This window comes from Sturnira hondurensis, unplaced genomic scaffold, assembly GCF_014824575.4.
Source record: "Sturnira hondurensis isolate 20B ecotype Veracruz unplaced genomic scaffold, ASM1482457v3 Scaffold0021490, whole genome shotgun sequence".
In the NCBI taxonomy this organism is placed as follows: domain Eukaryota; kingdom Metazoa; phylum Chordata; class Mammalia; order Chiroptera; family Phyllostomidae; genus Sturnira; species Sturnira hondurensis.
The window spans coordinates 508119-525732 of NW_028094121.1; the positions used below are offsets into that span (position 1 = coordinate 508119).

The following is a 17614-nucleotide window of genomic DNA, read 5'->3' on the forward strand; positions in this document are numbered from 1 at the left end:
ATGGTCTTGCCCTTCAAGTAAGTGTCACTGCTCCTTAATTGACTCTCCTTCCTTTATTCCACATAATGTTAAAGTTGCCCTTTAGGATAACCTCAATTCCTTTGTCAGCTTTACCTCCACCCTACCTCCACCAACCCCACACCTCTCCAGGCAAGCACTGTGTATGGGGGACATGCCTGTACCTTCCCACTCGGCTTGAAACAGCCCATTCCTCTCACCTCGCTGTATCCCACTCTCTGAACTTACAGCCTCATAGTTGGGTCCCCCCCACCCGTAAGTGTGCCTTTTCCTCTGGGGTGATTCTTGTTTAGATGCTGGTTCAGCTTGGCCTTGGGTACATCCCTCTTTGCGTTGCCTTCTTGAGTGAGATCTAGACAAAGGAAATTTAAAATTACCAGTATATAGCAATGCTCTCTGCCAATTTTTTCTCTATCTAAACAATGTTAGCTAAGAGTCATTTGCTTCTTTAACTTTGAAAGAACCTCAGTCTAAAGCTTTTATTGACAAAACCCAGATGGAAGATGTGACTTGCCATGGGCCAGCTTCATGGGCCTAGGCCTCTTGCTTCTAACCTAGAATTTTCCCACTTTAGTTTCCCCTGTTAGTTTGAGCTTCAGTTAAGCAAAGTTACTTGCTGCATCTTATAGACTGCTTCTTCTTCACCTCTCCTCCTTTAAATCAAATGGTTTATAGGACAAATGATTACAACTTGAATGAAATAATGCTTACTCATGAAGTAGGCGTGGGAGGAAGGACAGAGAACAGAAGGTTGCCTTATGCATGGTTTATATCCTCATCACTTGACCCTTTTTGGTGCCTTTTCTGCTGCAGCATCCATTGCGTGAAATACTTCATAGTTCTGCTGAGGCTGTCAGTGGTCTTTCTATTCAGTTCTCACAAGCTCCCTAGGAGGCAAGCTGGTAGGCCAGCAGCTCTTATGTATTTTTACAGCTAAACAAAAAGTCTTCAGTGTCCACAGTATAAGAATATTTGGCCAGGTAGCTCAGTTGGTGAGAGCATCATCCCTATTATACCAAGGTTGCTGGTTCGATTCCCAGTCAGGACACATATAAGAATCAGTCATAAATAAATAAAGTAGAACAACAAATCAATGTCTCTCTAAAATCGATAAATTTAAAAAGTAAAAAATAAAGAGGACTTTCATTTAGTGATTGTGTGTTATCCATTCTAGCTCCTAAATGTCTCTTCATGTCTTTTTCATCTTCATGCACTATCTTAAATCAGATTCTTATCTGTGCTTGCCTAACTACTTCAAAAGTCTTCTAGCAAGTCTTCCACCCCTCTGGCTCCTCCTCCACACTGGCTCCAAAAGAGCCTTCTATATCTGAATCTAATTCTCTCTTCCTTTCTGAAAACCCTCTAATTTTTGTCCATGTGCATCAGGCTCTTTGACACAGCTTACGAAGCTCTCCAGAATCTGTCCCTTGACTCCTCTTTCGCCTCATTTCCTGCCGCTCTATCCCTTACACTTTTGTGCTCCAGCATCAGAGACCAATGTATAATTCTCCAAATATGGCGATGCATTTCATATGTCCACGCCTTGCAAATGTGTTGCTTCTGCTGAGGTGCTCTCTCTTCCTCATCTATCTGGAAAACTTTTATTCGTTCTCAAACCCCAGCTCAGACATCCCCCATCGTCTTAGTTCGGCTGCCATAACAGATGCCGTAGACTGGGTGATGTAGACAGCAAACATTTATTTCTCGCGGTTCTGGAGGCTGGGGAGCCCAAGATCAGAGTACCAGCAGGTTTGGGGTCTGGTGAGGGCCTGTTTCCTGGCTTCCAGACAACCAGCTTTTCGAGATATCCTCACATAGCTGAGAAAGAGATCAACTCTTTTGTGTTTCTTTTTCTAAAGCCACTAATCCTTTATACTTCTTATAAAGGCATTAATAAGGAGTCCATTCAGATGACCTAATTATTTCCCAAAGACTCTACCTCCAAATACCATCACTTTGGGGATTAGGGCTTCAACCTATGACTTTTTGTGGGGGGGCACAACATTCATTCCGAAGCTCAGACCATGCCTCTCCTGACTCCAGTGGTTTTGTCCATCCCGTCCGTAGAATGGAACACTTCATACTCTCCACCTCTTCCAAACTGTCTGATGTTACTATTATTGTACTTACACTATTATATATATATAATATATGTATATATTTGTTTTTATGTCATATATTCATTCATTCATTCCCCCAACCGAACTCTACATTTTTCAAAGGTAATGGTTTTGATTCATCTTTGAATCCCCATCCTTCAACATAAGTTCCTGTACATACATATACATGTAATTCATATACCATAAAATCTACTCTTTCAAAGTATAAGTTAGCAGTTTCAGTATATTTGGAAGATTGTGCAAAAATCACTACGTTGAATTCCAGAACATTTTAGTACCTCCAAAATGGAGCCCCGCATCCATACCAGCGGTCACACCACGTCTTCCTGTATCCACATCTTCCCATATGCATGTCTTCTGGACGCCACTGATCTGCCTGCCTCCGTGGCCTGGTCTACTCTGGACATTTCACGTAAATGGAACCATACACTATATGGCCTTTTGTGTCTGGCTTCTATTCCGAATAATGTTTTCAAGGTCCACCCACGCTGCGGCCTGTGTCAGTACTTTACTCCTTTCCATAACTGAATAATATTCCATCATGGATGTGGATAGACCACCTTTTGCATTCTACTCATCACTTGATGGACATTTAAACTGTTTCTGTTTTGGGGGGTGGCTGTTATGATTAGGCTGCTATGAACCTTCATGAACAAGTTTTTGTGTGTCAGTACGAGTTTGAGTTACGGAGTAAATGAGTGAATGCATGATGGCATATTTCATCGTGTTTTCTGGCCAGGGTATGGATTATAATCTTTCCTTCTTTTGGACAGGTCTGGGCCGGATCGTCCAGGCTGAGGAATATCTATCCCAAGCCCAGTGGACAGTCCTCAAATCAACTGAATGTCCTTATGCCACCCACTCTCTACTGCATCGCAACCTGGGACTCCTCTTTATGGCTAAGGAAAACTACGAGGAAGCCCGTTATCATCTGGCCAATGATGTAAACAATCTAAATTATAACACCTGAATATTTCTGAGACCAGCTCTTTGTGTGTGTGTATGTGTGTGTGTTTTAAACTGAGCATTTCTCTATAACTTTTTGGTCTACTGCTGGCTGTTTGGTGGGGTATTAGCAAGGACACAATTCTAACAACCTGAGTTCAAACCTTCCCGCTTCCTCGCTGTGCGACCTTGGCCAAGTCACATCCTTTCCCCAGGCCTCCATCGCTTTGAGGGTGTAAAGGGAGGCAGAAGAGGGCACTAGGTGAGAGAAGGGCTTTACTTCTAGTTCTAGGTCAGTGGTTTGACCAGCCACGTAGCCTTGAACAAATTATTTAACCTCTTTCAAATTATAAAATTGTCTCTGCCTCATTGGGTCATTGCAGAGATAAATAATGGGACAATACACAAGCAGTGCTTTGGCTATTATTTTTATAAACAACATCAATGTGTCTACTTCAGGGTGTGGTTATTAAATTTCAATGAGCTGGTGGTATTTGAAAGTGCTTTATAAACCATAAAACTCTGTGCAAATGTTAGATAGGATGATGAGAGTGATGAAAGAGCAATTCTTCCAAAACTTCTGAGGTTTCTTCCAAAATCAGGATTTCAGCATTGTACAATATTACCAGAGAGAATAGTTCCTGACTCTGGAATCTGGATGAGTCTTCATGTAGGTTGCTTCTCTGTTTAGCCCTTCCACTGGGTAACCCTCCCTCTGGTTGGCTGCCGCTGCACAATGCCTGTAAGTCCGATGGAAACATTCTTGTTTTATTGATTTTTTTAGAGAGAGAGGAAGCAAGAGAGAGACAGAGAGAGTGAGAGAAAGAAACATTGACTTGTTATTCCACTTACTGGTGCACTCATGGGTTGCTTCTTGTACGTGCCCTGACCAGGAATCAAACCCATGCCTTGGTATGTCGGGACGATGCTCTAACCTACTGAGCAGCCGGCAGGCCAGGGCTCAGTGGAAACATTCTTGTGCTGATGAGCCTCCATATCCCCTTACTCCAAATGCACTCTCTGCCCTACTCTGCCCCGGGAGGCTGACTTTTATGGACTGTACAGCCTGGGCTCCACTGCTCTGGCTTCAGCTGTGTTTGGAGAGTGAGAGGTGTGGCAGGGGGTTGGAGGTTGGGGGGAGAGACAGGAAGGGGCCCTGGTAACCCTGCTTTCTCCCCTTGCTTTTTGAGGAGTCAGGACGTGGTAATAGTTCCTTGCTGTTGAAATCCCCAGTGCTCCTCTAGCTTTTGTTGATTCCTTAACCCTTCCATGTCTCTGTAGATAATTCTTTTCATTAAACCGTCTTCAGGAGATAATTTTGAAGGTGTGTAAATTTCCACCCACAAGCCTGACCAATGAATGCACTTCTTCATCTGTGTTTCTCTACACAGAGATAGTCTCCGGCCTCTGACAAATGAAGCAGAGACCAATCTTGTCTTGAGCTGGGCCACACTGTTAAGAATTAGAGCAAGCTCAGATTCCTCAGCCTAGTCAAAAAAAGCGCACAGCTTTATTGACACATACCATGAAATTCACCCACTCGAAGTGTATAATTTAATGACTTTTTAGTAAGCTTAACAATTGTGGACTTCCGCCAAGATGGAGGCATAGGAGGAAACACTGTGCCTTTTCCCACAACCAAGTTTGAACACAACAAAGGTTTGGAGAACTAGGACACACCCAAAAACCAGAAAACGGAATTATACGGAAGTCCGACAACTACGAACCATCCGACAACTACGAACCGTTCAACGGGGACAGTAAGAGAGGCGGAGCCAGCAGCGGAGCTGGGTCGGGCAGGACAGATCCCCCGACCTAGGCGCGCAGGCAGCCCGGAACCAGTCAGGGTGTGGGGCAGACTGACCGAGGTCGCACATTCGTGCACAGTGAGACGGACCACGCAGGCCCCAGGGGGTGAACCCAGTGGTGGAGGGCTGACGGCAGTGGCACACTCGAGTGCAGTGGGATGAAACGCGTGGGCCTGGTGAGGGTGGTGGCTGTGGCGCCAGGGCTGCGGCGACAGACGGCAGACGGGAAGCCATTGTCTCTCTTTGACCCCACCCCCACATACAATGTCACAACCCAGCGACTGAGTTGCCCTGCTCCGGTGAAAACCTAGGGCTCTGATCCTGCTACTTAACAGGCACGAACAGCCCAAAAGATGGTGCAAGAGGAACTCAAAGTCCCAGAGCCAATAACTCTAAGTGACCGAGAAATTGCCAGCCTCTCAGAAGCACAATTCAAGACACTATTTATCAGGATGCTCACAGAACTGATGGATTATAGTCACAAATTAGAGGAACATATGAAGGCTAAACTAATTGAAATGAAGGGAGATGTCCAGGAAACCAATAGCGATGGAAAGGAAACTGGGACTCAAATCAATGGAATGGACCAGAAGGAAGAACAAAACATCCGACCAGAAAGAAATGAAGAAATGAGAATTCAAAAAAATGAGGAGAGGCTTAAGAACCTCCAGGACATCTTTAAACATTTCAACATCCGGATTATAGGGGTACCAGAAGGGGAAAAGAAACAGCCATGAGTGGAAAACGTATTTGAACAAATAATAAAGGAGAACTTCCCCAGTCTGGCAAAGGAAATAGACTTCCAGGAAATCCAGGAAGCTCAGAGAGTGCCAAAGAAGTTGGACCCAAGAAGGAACACACCAAGGCACATCATAATTACATTAGCCAAGACCAAAATGAAGGAGAGAATCCTAGAAGCAGCAAGGGATAAGGGGACAGTCACCTACAAAGGAGTACCCATCAGACTGTCAGCGGATTTCTCAAAAGAGACCTTACAGGCAAGAAGGGGCTGGAAAGAAGTATTCCAAGTCATGAAATCCAAAGACCTACAGCCAAGATTGCTTTATCCAGCAAAACTTTCATTTAGAATGGAAGGACAGATAAAGTGCTTCTCAGATAAGGTCAAGTTCAAGGAGTTCATCATCACCAAGCCCTTATTATATGAAATGCTAAAGGGACTTATATAAGAAAAAGAAGATGAAAAATATGAACAGTGAAAGGACAGCAAACACACAGTTATTAACAACCACACCTAAAACAAAAGCAAACCAAGAGGACAGCTAGATCAGGAGTGGAATCATAGAAATGAAGAACACATGGAGGGTTAGCAACAGGGGGGTGGGAGGGGGAGAAGAGGGGAGAAGGCACAGAAAATAGCATAGATGGTAGGTAGAAAATAGATAGGGGGGAGGGCGAGAATAGTGGGGGAAATATAGAATCTAAAGAACTTGAGACACGTGGTTATAAACTAAGGGGGGAGAATGGTGGGGGAGGGAGTGTGCGGGTGGAGGGGAATGAAGGGGGGGAATAGAACAACTGTAATGCTATAATTAGTAAAATATATATAAAAAAACAATTGTGCAGCCATTAGCACAATCCAGTTTTACAATACTTTTATCACCCCAAAGAGATCCCTTGTACCCATTTTCAGGCATTTCTCTTTCCCACTCTCAGCCCCAGGCAGCTACTTTCTGTTTGTCTAGATTTGTGTTTTCTGGACATCCAATAGGAATAGATTGATATTTGTTTTTTTGCATCTGACTTCTTTCACTTAGCATAATTATTGTGAGGTTCATCCATGTTGTTTGTGTATACCGGTATTTCATTTGTTTTATTGCTGATTAGTAGACCATCATCTGAATATACCACATTTTCTTTAACCATTCATTAGTTGAGGGACATTTGGGTTGTTTCCACATTTTGGCTCTCTTGAATAATGCTGCCAAGAATATATAAGTCTTTGTACAGGCGTATGTTTTCATTTTCTTGGGCATATGCCTAAGAGTGAGGTTTCTGAGTCCTGTAGTAACTCTGTGTTTAACTTTCTGAGCACGGCCAAACTGTTTTCCACAGAGGCTGCATCATTTCGGTTTCACACCAGCAGTGTATGGAAATGCACTGGGCTCCGTTTTCTCCACATTCTTGACAATGCGTGTTGAATGCTGCCTTTTTGATTAGAGCCATTCTAGTGTGTGAGAAGTGTTATCTCAATTCTTGTGCTTATTTGCCATTGCTATATGTTCTTAGAGACATGCCTATTCAGATCTTTGTCCATTTTTTAAAATTGATTTTTGTTGTATTTTTCCATTAGCATTCCCCTCCTACACCCCCTCCCCGCAGCAGTCACCACACTATTGTCCATGTCCATGAGTTCTTTTTCCTTCTTATTCAATCCCCTTGACCCACTAACCACTGCCCAGAACTGTCAGCCTGCTCTCTATCCATTAGTCTGTCTCTATTTTGCTTGTTAGTTTAGTTTTTTCATTAGATCTCACATATGAATGAAATAATATGGTATTTGTTTTTCTCTGACTGGCTTTGCCCATTTTTAATTGGGCTGTGGTAGAAGTTCTTTATATATTGTGGATACAAGTCTTTTTCTTTTTAAATCAGGTGTATGATTTGCAAAGAGAACTCAAGCACTCCCCTTCTTCCTTCTGCTCTAGATTTATTTCGCCAGTTGTGCATTTGGAACAGAGCACATCAGGACCTCAGGAGGCTACTTTCACCTGGCTAATATCTTCTTTGGCCTTAACAAGATGGACCTGGCAGATACGCTGTACACCAAGGTGAGCTGGGGAATGTGGGAGCTGAGCCTAGACACCTTGGCCTCGTATCTTACAACTGGTGACAGATCATTCATGAACAATTTGAAGCACAGAGAGATAAAGTGACTTGCCCAAGTTCCCATAGCCTGATATATGATATATTCCAATTTTTTTCTTCCTGTTTCTCCACTACCAAAAGAGACCAACCCTTAGAATCCATAGGACGATTAGCAAGTAATAAGAGATGGATCGATAAGAACCAAACCCCTCCAAATAGAGGGCCATATGCTCTGTCATACCCACAGGACCAAGATAATGTGGGCATATTGAGGTGTGTGATAGAGAAGGAGATGAGGTTTTTAGGGACAATTATTGCCAAAAGGTCATATGAAGGGATCAAAACATGTGAATGTCCCTTGAAATTTCCACCTGTACATGTGAAAGATTTTAAAGTGTTTCTAATATATTAAAATGTTGGTTATATTCATAGAGTGGCAACTCTCTTATCAAGAAACCATTGCCGTGTGTGATATAGGCTCTCGTGCTGCGACTGTTTATTCGTAGTTTAGGGCACTTGTGAGGAAGAGGCATTGTGGAGTGGCTAGAACGGAATGAGCCTCAGGGTCAGACGGACCTGAATTTAATTCCTCGCTGTGCCACACAACAGCTCTTACCAAAAGTCAAGTGTGATTTTAACGTCTCTAAGCCTCTGTTTATTCCTCTGTAAAGTGGGAATAAGACTGTACCTCAATTGTGCATTGAGAGGGTGTAAAGGTTTAGTGATATGTTCTCAACAAATGGTAGCCATGTTATTAGACCCCAGCAGGGCTGTCCGCAGATCAGTCCCGTGACCTCTGTAGCTCAGCACTTGTCCCACTCGAGTTGGCCAGGCCTGTGTGGGCTCCCAGGCTTCCCCCTGCTGCCCTCCCAGCTGGCGGTCGGCGGGCTAAGACCTAGCCCGTGTACCTGACTGCATCTTCTTGCCCAACAGGTCTCTGAGATCTGGAATAAATATCTGAACGATCACCATCAAGCCCTCTCACAGGCTCGCATCCAACAAATAGATTTACTGGGCAAACGGTTTGAGACTGACACTGGCTTGGGTAAGTGGCAGTTCTCCCTGTGAAGCAGGGCAGTGACTTCCTGTCATTCTCTGGGCCTTGTCCTGAAGGGGGAGAGCTTCGGTGTCTGCTGTGGATCTCATGCCATCTCTCCCACCTGGCTTATGGGGAAACTGAGACAGGGGATCAAGGGGATTTTAGCAGAAGACAGATTCCTAGCATCACAAACAGCTTTTCAGGGGACAGATTTGGAGAAAGAAAGACCCTGCCAGATCCCACTGTGACTTCTGTAGAGCATCCATGTCTTATGTGTTATCCCTCCAAGGCACATAAGCCTAGGCAGACTCAACACAGAAATCACATTACTTGTGTGTCCTGATGCCCCATCCTCTTCCTTTACCGGACAGTGAGCTTCTCAGTGGCAGCAATGAATCTGAATCATCCCGCCATCCCCAGGCTCAGCACAGGGCTGAGTGTTGAAGTACACTGTACAGTATCATTCCCTCTGGGATAATACAGAAACAGAGGATCTAATGTGTGCTAAAAAATACATAGAATGTAGTTGGTGAGACAGCCTATTTGAAACACCGAGAGAAAATTTCTGTGAGTACAAATTATATTGTAAGTCTAGCCCCAGAACAAAGAAGCAATAGTGGTGTTGAAGAGGAAAGACTTCTGGAAGAGGTGTTTAAATTAAGGTTTAAAGAATTAGTAACTTTACTGAGCTTTCTCTCATGATAAAAGTGTTCATGTGAAAGCAGAAAATTTGGAAATCATAGATATCCAAAGGTAGCCAACCTTAACATTGTGGTATATACCCTTTCTGTCTTTTTCTCTAACACAGGAAGTCCTCACTTAGTGTCTTTGGTAGGTTCTTAGAAACTGTGACTTTAGCAAGATAATGTTTAGTGAAACCAGTTTTACCATAGGCTAATCGATAGGAATGAGAGGAAATCCCTACAGCATATTTCTGGTGACAAAAAGATCACCAAACTCCTAAATAAAGACCCAAAACACTTCTAATAATTTGTCAAGTATATTTTATTGGTTATGCTATTGCAGTTGTCCCAATTTTTCACCCTTTGCCCCTCTCCACCTGGTACCCCTATTCCCTCCAGCAATCCTTCCCGCCTTAGTTCATGTCCTTAGGTCATGCATATAAATTATTTGGCTTCTCCATTTCCTATACTATTCATAACATCCCCCTGTCTAGTTTGTACTTAACAATTATGCTTCTTTTTTCAAAAAAGTATGCTTCTTAATCACTGCACCTTTCCCCCCATGCTTCCCCTTCACCCTCTCAGTTTATAACCCTCCATATCTATTATTCTGTCCCTGTTCTGCTTGTTTGCTTAGTCTGTTTTTTAGACTCAGTTGTTGATAGTTGTGAATTTGTTGCCATTTTAATGTTCATAGTTTTGATTTTTTAGTTTCTTAAATAAATGTCTTTAACATTTCATATAGTACTGGCTTAGTGATGATGAACTCTTTTAGCTTTACCTTGTATGGGAAGCACTTTATCTGCTCTTCCATTCTAAGTGATAGCTTTGATGGATAGATTAATTTAGGTTGCAGGTCCTCACTTTTCATCACTTTGAATATTTTTTGCCAGTTGCTTCTAGCCTGCAAAGTTTCTTTTGAGAAATCAGTTGACAGTCTTATGGGAACTCCTTTATAGGTAACTCTCTGCTTTTCCCTTGCTGCTTTTAAGATTCTCTCTTTTCTTTAACCTTTGGCATTTTAATTATGATGTCTTGGTGTCATCTTTGGGTGCAACTTGTTTGGGACTCTCTGTGCTGCCTGGACTTGTATGTCTATTTCCTTCATTAAATTAAGGAAGTTTTCTTTCATTATTTTTTCAAGTAGGTTTTCAATTTCTTGCTCTTCCTCTTCTCCTTCTGGTATCCCTACAATTCAAATGTTGTTACATTTGGAGATGTACCAGAGGCACCTTATACTGTCATTTTTTAAAAATTCTTTTTTCTTCTTGCTGTTCTGGTTGGATGTTTATTTCTTTCTTATGTTCCAAATCATTGATTTGATTCTTGACTTCATCCCCTCCACTGTTGGTTCCATGTAAATTTTTCTTTATTTCACTTAGTGTAATCTTCATTTCTTCCTGGGTGTTCTTTATTTTCTTGCTGTATTCAGTAAGTTTTCTGAGTACCCTGATCACTAGTGTTTGGAACTCCGCATCTGGTAGATTGGTTATCTCTGTTTCATTTAGTTCTTTTGCTGAGGTTTGACCTGTTCTTTCATTTGAAAGAACTTTGGGCCATACTTCTTTGTCTCCTCACTTTGGCAGCCTCCTGTGTTTATTTCTGTCTATTAAGTAGAGTCACTTTGACTCCCTGCCTTAGTAGTGTGGCCTGTCTGGATACATTTGGCTTCTTTAAATCCTTGGTTGTCAAACTTCCATACAGCTCTATATTCTGATGGTTTTGGATATTATTCATTTTGAGCTCTGGTTGTAATTCTTTCTGTGATTGTGCGAGGAGATGAAGCTTGTTTAACTATGCCTCCACCTTGATCAGACGTCCCAACACTTCTAATATTAAACATTAAAATAAGTGTGAGCTATATATATATTTAAGATAGATAAATAAAAACAAATAATGTAATTCTATTCCAACCCACTTATTCCATTTCAAGGTCACGGGTGACTGGAGTTCATCCTGGCAGCTCAGAGCACAAGGTATACACCCACACTGGGCAGGACTCCTTTCATTGCAGAGCCACTTACTCACACATCTATGCTCACTCACACTTGGACAACTTAGACACACCAGCCACCTAATGTACATATCTTTGGGCTGTAGAAGGAAGACTGAGGACCAGGAGAAAACCCACACAGATATGAGCCAACTCCACACACAGAGTGGCTTCAGCTGGGAATCATTTTTCCCTCGTCAGTGTTATAATGAAATGATATTGAACAAAACAATGTTATTTGGGACTTGTTGAACTTAAAATTTTGCTTTTAAGTATCTGGCCCATCATAACGCATAGTAGTCAATAAATGGTGACTAGGGTAGATCCAAAAACTGCTGGGGGAAATTGTGAAAGGCTGTTCCTTAAACATCTTTGGATCGGGGGAAGAAGAATTAAGATGCTGCAGCTCGAGAAACCCTGCTCCCCCGGCTCCTGCCATAGAGCGGAAGCTGAGTTGGGCCCAGGGAGTCCCACTGTGACAAATCCCCTGAGAGATCGAATTTAGGACTTAGAAAGAGAGAGATCTTAGCAACATTGGAACTGAGCATTCTTTTAGGTTTCTCTGATAATGACATGCTGGGAAAAGCTGGGGAGCTGCCTGAAGCTGTGTGGCTTCCTGCTCTGCATGTGGCAGCAGTCGTCCTGGAGGAGAACGTGCTGTGGTCTGTGCTGCCTCCCAGAATGCCCCTGGGAGGAGGCTTCAGGAGGCCAGCCACACTCGCAGCTCATGGCTTGTCCGCCAGGGGAGACTCGGCTGCCTCTCAGGGCCTGTTTCTTCTTCCCTTCCTTCCCATTGCAGACGAAGCACAGGAAGCAGAAGCCATTCAGATCCTGACGTCAATCTTAAACATTCGAGAGTCTACATCTGACAAAGCTCCCCACAAAACTGTCTTTGTTCTGAAAATCCTGGTCATGCTTTACTACTTGATGATGAATCCTTCAAAGGCAAGTTTCCCTGGAAAAGCAGTCTGTCTAAAATGGAGGTAGAAATTCCTCTAGTTGAAGCCAGCTGTATACTGCCCGATTGCACCAGCTTTTGTCCTGAGAGTAAGCCCTCATTCCAGGAAGTTCACATGCTCGTGACATGTTTCATTGGTTGTGTCCAGCCTGCATGATGGAAACGGGATCATCTTCTTCCCTTATGAGGGTGGAATAGGTAAACGGGGGCTGAGGCAGTGCTGGGCAGCCTGCAGAGCAGGAGGGCTCTGGGGAGTCCTCGCAGAAATGGAGCAGTTAGCTTTAACTACACTCATTTAGTGAGTTCCCCCGGGATGGCAATTTACTTGTGGCACCTGTCATCTCTCTTCCTGCCAACGTCGGTTCAAAAGGCTCTAATTAAGATCTTACAAAATCTCACTTTGCTAAGAAGGTGTACTTAGTTTGTCAAGCCAGGTGCTTTTCCTGGTGCCCCCTGCCCCACCCTGCACACGTGTGGCTGGCTGTACAGACCCAGTGAGTGTCCCCAGGCTTCCAACAAGAGCTCAGTGGCTGGTGTGAGAAGCTGATGGGTCCTTTTCCATGTTTCTGGGATTGAGCATAGGTGGGGCTTCCCAGCATAATGCTTCCCTGTAACAACTTCCTTTTCTCACTGCAATTCTATTCTAGGCACAAGAATATGCCATGAGAGCCTTCAATCTAGCTAAAGAAAAACAGCTCAGTGTTCATGAACAAAACGCCATCCAAGAATTACTAAACCTCATCTCAGCTGAAGAAGCTCAGCCCATGACTTAGTGGCCCATGGGTTCTGCGTCAGAACCCATTCGAGGGACTACTGCACATCTAATATATTCCAGCCTCGCACAACTGCTTTGTTGTTTTACAAATTGCTGCAGTTCCACCCTCTTCCCCTGTGACTTCACACAAAGTACATTTTTATTCTTGCATAGCATGTGTGAAGGGATATAGAGCCTTAGACATAGAAATCAGTAAAACCTGTTTATCAAGACCTTTGCACTTGGTTTATCATGACTTTGTGCAACTTTGAGTAATGTGCTGTCAGCTCACTAACAAGGTATTTGTAATTAAACTGCAAATAGTTTATCATATTTCCCAGAAGTCTCCTAGTGATGCATGATCCATAGATCTTTGCCCAAAAAAGGGGATAGGGAATAAGCTATATTGGAGGAAAGTTTCCCTATTCTACTAGAATTAAATTAGCATCAGTCTGAGGTAGTTTGTGATTAAAATATCCATTATAATTCCTAGAGCAATCACTAAGAAAATTACTCTAAAAATAGTTTAAAATCAACAAAAGAGTTAAAATATACTAGAACAGATCCACTGAATGTGAAAGAAGGGAGTGAAGGGGAAATAGAAGGTAAAAAGGACATGAGATATATTGAAAATAAATAACAAAATGCAGACATAAACCATAGGTCTTTGCCAGGGAAGGTGCTGGGCCTTGCAAGGAGCCGCGGTTCAGACAGGCTGAGAGACCATTCCAGGCTGGTGTCTTTCTCTTCCTAGACAATGATTTGAAGCAGACAAAGCCATCTATACTGTCTAGAGAAGATTCTGGAAGGCCCCCTGTTGTGTAGAGGACAGAGTACAGGCCTTGGAGTCAGATGTGCCTGGGTTCAAATTCCAAGCATCTCACTTAATAGCTTTGTGACCATGATCTCCCTGTCACCTCATTCATTATTGTTGTAGAATGGCCTAGATGTGGCCACAGCCATATCAGCTTGTCCCCCAGATGGCCATGGTCACGTAGCATTTTTTTTTTAAGCTCCAGATGTGTCAAACAGCCTGCCCATTAGCACACCTGGGTAGATTTTTACCCAGGAAGAGGATATGCAAGTCAAGAACATGTTGGAGAGTTTTGTACCTCATGGTAAATTAATTCACTCAGAGACATAATGAAAATAGGTCAGATAGACCACCCTATTCCTGAAGGTCTAGGTAAACTCTGCTGGGAACCCCTTCCATAATGTTGGGCATTCTTGTGCGTCTCTACCATTCTCTGTCATCTTAGAGATGACAGACTCTTCTACCAGCCGTCTCTCGCTCCAGTTTGCAGCTTCAGTTGCATCCTCATTCTCCATATCTCACCTTGAAGTTGTTTTTTCATCTTTAGGGACACAACCCTCTCCTTCTTCTTGATTCTCACCCCACAACCTCAAATATGAGTTAGCTCTTTCAAATAGATGTTTAGTGAAGATTTGGGTGGGTGGGGCAGGGGGTGCAGAGGAGGATCAACAACTCTTAGCAGATAATTTAAAATATCATGACTTCCCTATTCTATAGAACTCCTTTAAAGTGCATTTCATTAAACTCTAGTTCTTTCCTTTACCATATTCATTGTCCCTTTCTCCCCTGCATTATCTATTCTCTCTTCCCCTGAATTCTTGTTCATGAATTCTTCCCCACTAATTTATAAAATTATCTTTTAAATTAATTATTCACATCGACTGATTTTCCTCTTCATCACGTCATAGTAATTTAATTTTCAGTCTTTCTGTTTGCTAACACTTGCATACGGACTGTAAATTCTCCCCCAAATGCTGCTTTCCTTGATCCCGCATATGTTAAGCTGCAGCATTTTTATTGTCATTTTGTTCTAGATATGTCTTAATTTTTTACGACTCATGAGTCATTTAGAGATATGATTTTTATTTTCTAAAAGAAGGTGACTTGACTTCTTTGTTGTTGATTCCTAGCTTAATTTTATTGAGGTCATAAAATATGCAGTGTACAATTTTGACTTTTAGAAATTGGCTGAGATTTTCTTTATGGCTGAGGATATGGCCAATATTTGCCAGTGATCTGCGTGAGCTCCAAGAGAATGGAGTTATAGGGCACAGTGTCCTGTACATGTCCATTAGGTCAGACTTGTTCATGTTGTCAGATCTTGCCTATCCTTCCTGAGTGTTGGGTTTAAATCTGAGAGAGGCATATCAAGTTCATTCAGTCTGATTGTGTATGTGTCGGTTTCTCCTAGTCCTGTCAATTTTGGCTTTATATATTTTGAGGCTTTGTTATTAGGCAAGTACAAATTCAAATGTTATATTTTAGAATTAAAAATAAAGAATTAAATCTTTATGTGTTATATCATGAAGTGCTTCTCTTTATCTCTAGTAATGCTTTTGGCCTCAGAGCCCACTTTGGTTTCATAGCAGCATACCTACACCTGTTTCCTTTCGGTTGGATTGCTCGGTCAGCGAGGCATCGTCACTCACCTCTGCTTCAAAGGGTGGGCTAGGAACTACAGTTCCCAGGACCTCTTTCCTTTTATGATCCTGGATGAAATTCAGCCCAGGAGGGGCAAACTGCTTAAGATTTGGAAGCTGGATGAGGAGCAGCCACTAATCTTCCTGAGAATCACCTACTGTTGCTTTCTCGAAAGCAGATTTGGTATGGAAATGGCTTGCCGACCTTTGCTCCCTCATCTTTCTGACCCATCCATTCCAAAGGTTGTGGAAGCCTCTAATTCTCTGGATTAAATAAATCTCTTTACTCAACGTGCCTACAGAGGCTTCTGTTTTCCCCGGACTAAATCCTGATGAAACACTTGATACTTCTCGCAACCTTTTACTTTCAAACAATCTGTATCTTTATGTTTCGGATGGAACTAAAAATAATATAGTTAGGTATTTTCATAGCTGTAATTTTTACTTTATTTATTTTAGTTTGAAGTCATGATTTTATTGTATTTACTTATTTTTATTGAGTTTATTGGGATGACAATGGTTAATGAAAGCATGCAGCTTTCAGGTGTATGACTCAACTCAATATCACCAGCACTGGGCATCGCACGGCCATCGCCTAGAGTCCCTTTCTGTCCCACTTATCCCCTTTGCCCTCTCCTACCTCCCACTACCCTATAGCTGTGATTTTTAAAGAATCATTTCATCCATTTGTGTTTCCTTTATATTGTAAAGTTTGGGGTTTACATTTATGATCTTAATGTGTGCCTTTTACTTGTCCTGCTCGTTCTGTTTTCCCCTTTCTTTTGGATTATTTTTTCTCATTCCACTTTCTCCCCATCTGCGAATTTGTAACTTATAAATTCAGATATTCATTTCTAACTTAGCAAAATCTGAAGTGACACGGACACCAGCTCTCAGTGTCCACGACATTATGGATGAGACAAAATAAATTCACAGACAGCTGAGTCCTGTGGAGGAAAAGGGCTGGCGCGACTTCTCTCTCAAAGGGAGATCAAGCCTCAGAGTGCCTCGGTCTTCTCAAGAGGAGGGCGTCAGGACCCTTGCCTTTTACTGCATACAGGTAAAGCTCATTAATCATTATCAGGCAGTAAGGGTCAAACAATAGATAACACACAAAGAACTCCTAATTTGAGTCAGGGTCAGATAGCTAAAGGGCCATAAAGCTTTGAGGAACAAATGTACTTCCTGCTTGGACCCTTATCATTTAATTGAGAGCATTCTAAACAAAACAGGTTTCACAGGATTTTACATATTCTTTCTTAGGCCTGATGACCCTGGGGGACCCACTCTTTTCAGCACAGGGCTGCACCCACCACCGCATTGTTTCAGGCTTACGTCAGGTAGGGGAAGTAAGGCAGCCAAGAGATTAGGAGACTTCTTGGAGACAGAATGAGTTCTCAGGCTATGTCAAAGCCAGGGGGCAAGTGTCAATCACCCCTCTTCTGAAGCCCCCAAGTCCTTCCCTGGAGGCCCCCCGTGATCATGCCTGTCTTAGGTCATCCCTCCCTTCAGGAATCTTACCCATCATTTGCTAGCCAATCAAGCACTGGGGGCCAGGCAGGGTGAAGTAAAAGGAGCAGAGGCGGTGCCCCTGCCAGGGAGATAAGCTTTGTCTCCTTAGTGGCTTATGGTCTGAAGGTCGCTAACTCAGCCTTAGCCATGGCGGGGGGATTACAGCTTCTGAAACCAGGCAGGGCAGTTCCCAACACTGAAGTTATTCAGAATGTTTACACTTATTCTGGACATACAAGGAATTTGAAACTTCTTAACTCCATTTACTCTCCCCTAAGTTATATATTATCACTGTTATTTATTTCAAATATATCTTAAATCCACAAGTCATAATTATCATTTTATAAAGTAGTCATATTCTTTCTTGTTTTTCATACCTTATATCTGGGCTTACATTACTAATAAATCCTTTAGTATTTCCTACTATGAGGGTTTGCTGATGGCCAATTCTTAGATTTTCTTTCTTTCATTAATCTAAAAATGTTTTATTTTTGCCCTGCTTTT

The 17614-nt window shown here is 42.6% G+C and overlaps 1 protein-coding gene across 2 annotated transcripts in view; it reads left to right on the plus strand.

Moving 5' to 3' along the window:
- Nucleotides 1-17614, plus strand: part of ZMYND12 (zinc finger MYND-type containing 12) — a 62410-nt gene that overhangs the window by 16956 nt on the left and 27840 nt on the right. The window contains exons 4-8 of one of the 2 annotated variants that reach the window (XM_037032494.1): nucleotides 2912-3081; nucleotides 7558-7680; nucleotides 8651-8762; nucleotides 12232-12377; nucleotides 13038-16422. In XM_037032494.1, coding sequence (XP_036888389.1) covers nucleotides 2912-3081; nucleotides 7558-7680; nucleotides 8651-8762; nucleotides 12232-12377; nucleotides 13038-13163 — 677 coding nt within the window. In that variant the 3' untranslated portion in view covers nucleotides 13164-16422. Of the gene's footprint in view, nucleotides 1-2911; nucleotides 3082-7557; nucleotides 7681-8650; nucleotides 8763-12231; nucleotides 12378-13037; nucleotides 16423-17614 lie in introns of those variants that run through there. The other variant, XM_037032495.1, reaches the window with a different exon arrangement.